Raw genomic sequence first — 10,548 nt, forward strand, 5'->3', positions numbered from 1 at the left:
GAAACCAGTGCAGCTTGTTAGCAAGAAGAATTTGTCCAGAAGCAAGTGGCAGGGTAGTTGTGGCTGCCACATTGACCCAAAGCAGCCAGCTAACAATACACTGCCTACCTGACTCAGGTCACTGCTGCTTTTCATGGCCCATGAAGTCACTGAAGCTACTGTATGCAATATGAAACACAGTAGCTGAACTGTAATCTTAATAGTCACAGAAAAGAAAACTCATAAATAAAACTTGTTACTCCAAAATTATTATAAAAAAAGAAAAATACTATTTTTAAATCTCAGCAAAAATTTAAAAAGACAAACTTTCAGAACACTTGCACTTAGCTGTTCCACAGTAAATGCTTGGATATCAAAATATGGTTTTGCAGTACAAGTGAATTAACAAAGTTATACTTAACTGTAGCTTTTCCAATTATTTCTCTTTACTGAGAAATATTTTCTCTTTACTGACCAAAAGACCAATTGTCTGTATTAGGAAGGAAAATATTTAGGAGTCATGGAAGTGCATAATTTTGGTGTAAAAGAAAACTGTAGCTATTTTGGAAGGAAAAAATCATTCTTAAAGTATTTAGGGACTTAAGTTGTCATTATTTTGTCCCCCATTATAAATAACATTAGGCATTGCATTCTGAAAGGGCTGTTATGTGTTTGATTTATTGTGTCACCACTTAAATATTGCAAGATTTTTAAAAGATTAAGAAAAATCTGTAAAAATGTTAATGGGTTTGAAACTAGAATCTATGAGTAAAGTTTAGAGGAATAAGAACAAGTTCATGTAGAGAGAAGCAAGATGAATGGTGATTATGAGAGATTTAAAGCATATGAGGGATGTTTATGTAGTAAAAATAAGAAAAACTCGTTTATATTTGTTTTATTCTTACACTGATGAAGAGAGAAGCTACAGGCCTTGGCTTCAGACTTTGAAGGAGAAAAAGTAATACATCGGATCAATTTTAACGTGAGGATCGACCTTGGATTAGGCCACTTCTCCCGATTATCCACAAGATGGCACCATTTCCATTTCTTTGGGGGGCAAGCTTTTAAATGCAACAGAGGAAAGTACAATTCGCAACTGTTAAAATGAAATAGTAACAGCCAGCTAGCAATGCGCTGCCTACATCCAAGCTTCATCCTTTTCTGTTGAGCCAAAAACTAGAAAGCCCCATGGATATACAAACAATTACTCTTGTCAGGGATCTTCAGTTTCTTATAGAAATGTGGGGGGAGGGTGTATAATTAGACTCTGCAGTTAGTGATATTTTAGGAGACTGATTTTTTAAATTTTCATATTCTTAGACCAGGCCGTACTTCCAACAAGTACCTTCTTTAGGAAAAATTAGTTTGTTCAAAATCAGAATTAAGAGAACCACAGTAAGCACTAGACACTTACCTTGGGAGAACCTTGACTTCTCTTTTGCTTCATGTCTTTGGCGAGCACCCGCATGACGTTCTCCTTGGAAAATATATATAACATATGGAGAGAAAAATCATAATGTTAGGCGCGGAATGTTTCTAGATCCTCAGCTTGTCCAACCCCATTTACTCATTTTCTCTACCAGCCAGGCACCTCTAGAACACAACTAAATTACACATCGCAAAATGAAGGATCGGGGTTTAGAGTTTGTCCTACCTGTTGGTCCTCAGCGGGCAGAGGCCCCTTCAGGGAGTCGGGGCTGGGAAACAAAAGGACGTTACTCACCCACAGCATCTCTTCTTCCGTCCGGACCCTCCGCGGGGCGGTGCGCTCCAGTTTCCACTCCATCTCAGGAGGATTTTCCCCTGCCGGGTGTTCGGCCTCACCTCGATCGGCTCTGGTTTTCCCCCCGGTCTAAGCCAGCCTTGACGCCTAATCGTCAAACCTCTAGTCTCATCCCCCAGGACCATCATTTTTCGCTCTTAACCTCCATTTCCCCCATTCCTCCCACTGCTCCCAGAGAGTATTCCCCAGGGTACTGTTTAAAAAGCTGGCGGGGCGGCAGCGGGAGCGGGAATCCCCCTCTCCCGCTTCTCATTGGCCAGCGCTTTGGTGACGTCAGAGGTCGGGAGGGATTCCCCCCGGCGCGCCCCTCGGCCCGCCTCCACCTTCCAGCCCAGCCTCGCCGCCGCCTGCTCTTTGTCCGCGGAGGCGCGCACTGGAGCGCCAAGCTTTGCCGCGAGCCTTGGCGGGCCTGAGCTGGGCCGGGCGCCGAGGGCTGTCACGCCAGCAGGAGATGAGGGGGTTGGCGGGCGAAGAAGCGGGTTCTGTGAGTTCACGTTCTTTCCGTTTGCGGGGGGGGGGGGGGGGGGGGAGAAAGTTTTGTTACAACGGGACTTTCTCTCCGTTGGTAATGGTGACCGTTTGTGTAAGCCATAGATATTAGACGTATCCCCCCAACGTGTTCATCAGCTCTTGTTCCACTTTCAGATAGGCAGGGAAACGTGGCAAGCGTTCTGTGCTGATGAGAAGGGAGAGCATTGACATTCACTCAAGTGCTTCTCTGCTGCAGCCATTTGGAAGTGGGCAGGTTCTCTCACTTGAGCTTCTGCGCTATCTTCCCAAACAAGAGTTGGTGAGCGAGGTGAAAGAGTTGGTGAAAGCTGGTGACAGGGAGCACCTCATGAGGAGTGAAGAGCCAGCAAGAAAGCTGAGCAGACTGGGGGCTAAGTAATAAAGGAGAGGATGATATTGGGGGTTAAGGGAGGGGGTTAGATGGAAATGACAAGGAGACAGATGGGCTGTGTAGCCTTAGCGGCCCCACCTGAGCTGCCAAGAGAGGTTGGCTGTGCCATATGGCAGGAGGGAAAACCGTGTCTGGGAAGCTTCTGACAGTCAGCTTTTCCCTCCCCATAACCACCTCCCTACCTCCCCCCGTTTGACATGGGACTGCTTGTGCTCTCATGCAACATGTGCGTTTGTGCATTTTACCAGGTAAGGGATTCATAGATATCAGATACTCAGAAGGGTCAGTGATTTATAAACAAAACAACAACAACAAAAACTCTAAACTTACTCTCCTGTTTTCCTTCTTACTGAAAGCAAGAAAAATTGACATCAAGGCTGAGACCCAATCTTGGGACCAGTTTTCCATCTACAGTAATAAAGGTTAGGGAAAATGCTGCACAGGGTAACATAATCAAATGAGGCTTATCAAAATGCTTGATAGCCAAATGGATTGAAATATGTAAGTTTCACCCACAAGAATTTCACCTCCTTACAGTGCATTGACTTCCAGTAAATCTTTTCAGCAAACACGAAGGCTAAATAAAGTGAGATATTGGCTGAGTTTCAACTGTATTGTTAATTTAAAGATCAGTTTTGCAAATGTCAGCTAAAATTAGCAGCATATTAGAAATCGAAGACTTTTTGTTCTATTTTTAAGTACCATTTTACTGTACCATTTAGCAGGGAAAGGATTCATAGATAACAGATCCTCAAAAGGGTCAGTGATGGGCACAAACACAGGAGTAATAAATCCAGTTCAAGTAATGAGCTTCTAAATCCATGTAAACTGTGATTTTAGAATCCATGCCCTTACAAGTATTAAGAATAGTGTTTTATTCTTTTAGAATTCAGTTATCTGTAATGCATTCATAAATTCCATTTTAGCCACTAATTCCACAGCATATCACACAATCTCCAAATGCCTTTCCCCCCTAGGTTAAAGCAGTAAAAGTATTTTCCTTTAAAAAGTTATTGTGCATTTAAGTATTCATATTGAAATTTAGTAAGAATGATGGAAGTAGAAAAATCACCATGAGCAAACACCTTAGTACTAACTGTTGCAGTCAAGGATCATGAATGGTAAAACTGAGGTACATATGATGAGGGTGTCTGCCTCCTATGACCCAATGCAAAAAGGAAAATCGTAACTTCTCATTGGACAAACCTGGCAGCCACCACCTCACCATTAAGGACACCATTTTAATTAACCTCACCATTAAGGACACATTGACATCTTGTGCCTCCTGATATGATGCACTAGAAAGGGCACAAAATAACTTATTTAATATTTTTGCCCAAAAATGCATAACCTGAATTAATAATGAGAAAATACTAAACCAACCAAATTGAAGAACATTCACAAAATGGTGAGTAGTATTCTTCAAAAGTATAGTCATGAAAAAGAAAAACTGAGAAACTATCACCAATTAGAAGTATCTATGTAAAACATAACAATTAAATGCATTGTGAGATCCTGGATTGAATCCTGGACTGGGGTGAGGGGGAGGAACAATTGTTGTAGAAATCTGAATAATATCTGTAGATAGTGAACAGAGTAGTAGTAATGCTAATTTCCTACTTATAATAATTGTGTTATAGTTGTGTTAAATGCTAACGTCTGGGGAAGCTGGGTGAAGGATTTAATGGAATTATTTGTACCATTTGTGTAACATTTTTCTAAGTCAAAAATTATTTCAAAATAAGAAATTAATATCATGTGATCATATTAATAGGACATATGGCACAACTGTTTAAGATAAAATTGATATATCCTGTAAACATTTTATCTTAATATTTATCAAATACGGTTTAGGAATAGGGTCTAATTGATGTATTTATGTGCCTGTGTGTGATTTACTCTCTTCAAAGTGTTTCCTCCTTTCGAGAGCGTTTTGCAGGCAGATCTGTGATAAGGACCAGGGCTGTGAGGAAGGCTTCTCCACAAAAGCCAAGGCCAATTCCAACGGTGTCAAGGTGAAGGGGGGTAAGTGGTGAAGCAGTGAGAAGGGAGAAAGGCGTTTTTCTTGACTCCTGTCTGGCCTGCGGTCTGAGTCTGAACAGGTCTCTACCGATGGGAAGCCAAGAGGAGAAACAAACTTGCCAAGTGCAGATTTTTTCAATTACATGATCACATTTTCTTCCTAAATAATAATGTTAAGAATCTCACATACACAATGCACCAAGTCAGCTCCCTTCATCCGCCCTCCCAGCTTTCTCCTTTCCACAGAGCTGTCAGACCTTTTCCAATGCATTTACGTACATACGTGTGTACTCAGTCTGACGCTGTGCATCTTCCTACGTAAATATGATCTTACTATACTTATCGTTTTGCACCTTGCTTTTTTCTACTTCGCTGTATTCAGTTGCAAACCGGAGAGCTTCCCCATCCCCAGCTCCAACTGCCGGTTCTCACGCCCCTCTGGCCCGGCGTCTCCCGCTAGGCTTGCGCCCCCACCTGTCGTACCAGCCCGCCCCGACTCGCGCCCCACCTCCCGCGCCAGCCAGACCACTTTGGCGCCCGCCTACCGGACAAAAGGGACCGTTGCAGTGCGCTCCAACCGTCCCTGGGGCACTTCCCCGCCAGGTGCGGGTAGGGGGTGGGGAGTAGGAGGGAAGTGCCTACCATTCAGGATCCATTCAGCTCCACTCCAAGTAGGATGGGAAAGCCTGGATGCAGGGGAGAGTTTGGGATAGCTGCACTGTGGTAGAGTCTGGAAGTTAGCTGTGAAGTTTGGGGAAAGAAAGGGAAGGAGACCATCACATTCTGGCCAAATAAACTGAGCGTGTCTGCTCCCAATCATATATAGCTCAAAATAGCACGTGGGAAGGAATAAATGAATCCCTTATAATTCAGGCTAGCAGCCGGGCTCGGAAAATAATTTGTAAAGATTCTACCAAATAAAAGCCTCAGTCAGAAGAGTACTCAATAAACTACTGTGTCACCTCTGGTCACAATGGACTTACCACTTTTTCAGTTATAAGTGGTTTTTGTACATGCCTATTTTTCGGTTACCGCCCGGCTTCTAAGTACCGGGTCTGTCCTTATTAAGATATATTAGTCCATGATACCCGAGCTAATGAAGGTGGAGGGTACAATTTACCGAGCTTAAAGCGTGAAATCTGAAGATCACTTCGCCTCCAACTATTCATCTTCTTTTATGCATTTTCCCCTTCTCTTTCTGCTTAAGGCAACTCTTGCGTAGGGTACTAACTAAAATAAGATACTTCTCCAGAATTGTAAGGAATGTAAGGAAAATACCAAACTGAAATCAGTACAAATCTGTATAAACTATGGATAAAGTGAGGTATATGAACATGGTACCCCCTCAAAGAGGGCTCATGAATGCTGTAGACTTAAAAATACTTTTACTAGATATCCTAGCAGCACTTCAAACACAACATAATCCAAAACAGAATTAAGAATCCTTCTTATTCCCCCTCACCGCAAACAGCCTGTTTTCTGCCTACTTGCACCCTTTTCCCAATATCCCTATCTTACTTGTGGAATAGAGTCAAAGTCAGCCTTCTTTAACACTTTCCCTTCCCATAAGATTACATCTGCCTTCTTCTTGAACTATTATTACAGTAACCTCATTGATAATTCAATATCTAGTCTATTCCCATTAATTCCATTTAACATGTTTATTATTAATAATATATTGATTATTATTAATATAATTGTTACTAATTAGTATTAATTAATTTTAATTAATTAATTATTATCAATTATTAATATGTTTTCATTAATAATGTTTATTATTAATTAATTCCCATTAATTCCATTTAACATGTTTATTTGCACAGAACAAGTTCCAAACACCATGTAAAGCAGTGAGGATCCAGTGACAAAGCTATAAAAGTCACTATGCATTATCTTTACTGAATTGGATTTCTCCCCTGCCCCAAATCCCTATAAGGATTTCCTTACACACAGAATTAATTTCCAAACTTTCTATCTGACATGCAAGCCCTCTACAATTCAACTTCCTCCTACCTTTCTTGCATCATCTGCGATGATACCACTGGTATATTCTGTTCCCCACAATGTAGGTGATGCCCAGCCCTCTCCTGCCTTCGGGCTACCTCTCTTGTTGTTGTTTGTTTATTTATTTTCTTGCAAGGAAAATGTGGGGCTCATGCTCTACTGGGGCTGAGTCAGTGAAGCACCCCACCCAGGCAGCCATCTCACTTTTGAGGGTTTTTTTTTTTCATGTCTTCTAGCAATCTTACCCTTGAAATTTCAGTTACCTGTTCCAAAACCCTTCTCAAATCTCCCTAATTCTAACTTTTTCTTCCCTATGTTCCTGTAGCATTTTGTTTGTATCTTTAGTCAGCTTAATTCCAGGTTTTGTATTTGTATAAGTATATTGTAAGCTCCAAGAATACAAGGATCTGGTCTTTTTCATCTCTGTATCCTCCAGAGAATGGCTCAATGCTTTGTACATAGTAAGCTTTGTACATAGTTCATATTCAATAACCGTTGGCAGAATTGATTTGTAGATGAGATTAGAACCGTTCACAAATCCTGGAACTAGGATTGTAGAGTCACAAAACAAAGACCTTAATATGGCTATTCCTAGAAGGTAATACACCCAATTTTAAGAAAATTATGGGTTAAAGGGTATAGTGGAAAGCAAAGGTGCTTGGACTAAGGTAGATTTGGGTCTTCCTAGGCCTGCCACTTGCTAAGCATGTAACTTGAAACGTGTTGTTTCACCCCTTTAAGTCTCAGGTTCCTCCTCTGTAAAATATGATAATTACTACCTACTATACAGATTGATAATGAGGTTCAAGAGAGATATTATAAAATCCCTGAAAGTAAAAATTCTTTTCTTTGAGATGAAGTAATGATACTTAGATGGCTAATTTAAGAGAGTATTTGGATAATAAACATGTCTCTATAAAGCACTGGCCAGAGGCTAGTATCCCTAGGTCCAGAGCCTATACATAGTAGGTGTCTGACACATAGTAGGTGGTCAAGAAATAATATATAAGTGAACAAATTCCAAACTCCAATCCAGTTCTCTAAGTAGTAATACACTAAATCAAGAGGAATCCATATGGCTACTCTAGTTTGATGGTTATATCACTGGAGAATACACATTTTAAATGTGTTCCAATTCTCTGCTCACCAGGCAACTTTTTGATTTATGACTTAAGCTTAAGTCTGGGAAGTCTTACCCCTGATATGGAAATGATCCCACTCTAGACAGTTATATATCTGCAATTGTAAATGAATTGAATTCCCATTTATTCACCAGATTTGAGCTTGGTAAGTCAGTACCACATAATTGCAATGAATTGACGACAGTTCTGGAGAAGTGGAAGAGAAATGGAGTGGTGAAAAGAACAGTGGAATTCCACTCTGCCATTCATTCACAGTGTGGTTTTGGCCAAGTTACTCCTCCCCACAAGAAGTCAAATTACAAAATGAGGAGAGAGTAGCCTGAGCGAACGCCAACATATTTCTCACCTCTGCATCATACGGTTGACAAATTACCCACCAAAGTGACCTCCACATGGTATCCCCCAACAGGGAAACTGATTGAAATCAGCCATTCCTTCAGTCACTGTGTCTGATCACAGCAATGCGAAAGCCCCCTGCCACAGTTCCCACCAGTACATGAGAAGTTAGCTTTCTAGAGCTTAACATAAAAGGAAGCAGAGTACCACCAAAGGGCAGTTTGGAGCCTTAAGTCCTAAAGTCAGGGCTTCTTTTTATAAAGCCAGAGGGTGAAGAATTGGAGGATCAGTTTAAATAAACCCATGCAAAAAGCTAATTTAAAAATCAGTCTTTGTTTCTTCTTACCTATTTTAAGATTGCTTACTCTTACACCTTTTTTCCCAAGTTTTCCAGGGGCCACTGGTAATTTAGATGTAAACTTTCAAGTCTAGGGTTTGATTTTATCCTATTTACAATCTAAGAAGTTAGCCTCTGCTGTTTCATAGATGCTGGTAGAAGACACAAGACTTGTGGGTCAGAGACAGGGGCTTTATTACTCACAACACAGCAATCAGCAGGAGCACTATGCTTACATCAATTCACCATGCCTCCAAATCTCAGAGGTGCAATGCAGAGGGCCCATATAGATGCCTGCCCCCATAGTGGGTTGCATGAGAGGAAAAGAATGCTTAGCTTGGGGAATCCACTGCTTTTACAGTAAGCAGAAGCAAGCCTGCTCTTTTTCCCAGATGGAGAGGTTAACTCACCACTCAAATTTATTTGTTGCAAATCAGTTCTGAGAAATAGACTAGATAAAGGGTCCTCCAGAGCTCGGATCCTTAGTATATTTAGCAAACCTGCAGGAATGTGAGAGACTCATTCCACTTGAAATTCCACTCCACTCCACTGTGGAGTATCTTCCAGATAAATGTTAAGGTTTCTCTTCCTAATCCAATTTTATTTTTATTAATTGGATTTATTAATTAATAAATCATTGATAATTAAATAAACTATTAAATTGGTTGTTAATTTTATTAATTGGATTAATTTTATTAATGACACAGAATGTGTTCCTTTTTGTCTTTTTGCTCCTTTATAGCATGGAGTTGTGAAAAGACCACAGGCTTTGGAGCCTGAAGACTTGGTTTTGGAAGCTTAGCTTTTTCCACCTACTACTTGTATGAAGTTAGCCACATCATTAACCAGAACCTTTATAAGGCCTAAAATTCCCCAAATGATCTGGCCTCTACCTTTCTCTCCAGCTTTGCCTGGAACCACCCACCTCCTCGCATTCTTTTTATAAGCACTTTTCCTTAAACAAGCCATTCTCCTTCACCTTGAGTTCTGTGTATACAGTTGACCCTTGAACAATGAAGCGCTTAAGGGGCACTGGTCCCCGACATGGTTGAAAATCTGCATATAACTTTGATTCCCCAAAACTTACTTATTGCTGTTGGCCAGAACCCTTACCAATAACATAAACAATTAACATATATTTGGTATGTTATATTTATTATATACTATATTCTTAAAGTAAGCTAGAGAAGCGAAAATGTTTTTAAGAAAATCATAAGAAAAATACATTTACGGTACTGTACTGTATTTATGGGAAAAAGTCTGTGTGTAAGTGAATCCATGTAGTTTAAAACCCATGTTGTTCAAGGGTCAACTGTATTTTGTTCTTCCTATTGCCCCTCCTCCTTGACCTAGTTAACTTCTGTTCTTATTCTAGATCTTAATTCAAACATTACTTCCTTATCTAACTTTTCATGCCATATTCCACCTCCTAATTATTTGCTCTCATGGCACCCTCTTCTTTTACCATTTAGGATTTATTTTGATTTACCCCACCCCAAATCATGAGATAAGCTCTATGTGATTCTACTGCAAGAAGTCTTGGAATGACTTAACTTCTCTTAGCCTCATTTTTTCCTGCTATAGAACTGAACATTTGAATTAAAATCTCTACCTTCTCAGGGCACCTGGGTGGCTCAGTCACTTAAGTGTCCAACTTTGGCTCAGGTTATGATCTCATGGTTTGTGAGTTGGAGCCCCACGTTGAGCTCTGTGCTGACAGCTAAGAGCCTGAAGCCTGCTTTGGATTCTGTGTCTCCCTCTCTCTGCCCTTCCCCTGCTTGTGCTCTCTCTCTGTCTCTGTCTCTCTCTCTCTAAAAAATAAACATTAAAAACAAGTTAAAAATAACTTTTAAAAAAATCTCTACCTTCTCTACATTGTTCTGATGTAATTTCAAGTAAAGGGTATCCCAGGAGTTAGTATAGTGTAGGTATGGTATCCAGAAGTGGACTCTGGAGTACAGCCAAATTTGGTTTGAATAACCCCCCTTCCATTTACTATCTGTAATATCTGGGGCAATTATTTGATCTCCCAGCTTTAATACCC

At 40.6% G+C, this 10,548-nt stretch overlaps 1 protein-coding gene across 1 annotated transcript in view; it reads right to left on the minus strand.

The window, feature by feature from the left end:
• Positions 1-5,146, minus strand: part of CDC20B (cell division cycle 20B) — an 89,016-nt gene extending 83,870 nt beyond the window's left edge. The window contains exons 1-3 of the mRNA XM_042986759.1: positions 5,039-5,146; positions 1,634-3,071; positions 1,394-1,456 (exon numbers count right to left, since the gene is read on the minus strand). Of these exons, the coding sequence (XP_042842693.1) occupies positions 1,394-1,456; positions 1,634-1,765 (195 nt within the window). The 5' untranslated portion in view covers positions 1,766-3,071; positions 5,039-5,146. The remainder of the gene's footprint in view (positions 1-1,393; positions 1,457-1,633; positions 3,072-5,038) is intronic.
• Between the last annotated feature and the right edge of the window lie 5,402 nt (positions 5,147-10,548).

This window comes from Panthera tigris, chromosome A1 (assembly GCF_018350195.1).
Source record: "Panthera tigris isolate Pti1 chromosome A1, P.tigris_Pti1_mat1.1, whole genome shotgun sequence".
NCBI classification, from domain to species: domain Eukaryota; kingdom Metazoa; phylum Chordata; class Mammalia; order Carnivora; family Felidae; genus Panthera; species Panthera tigris.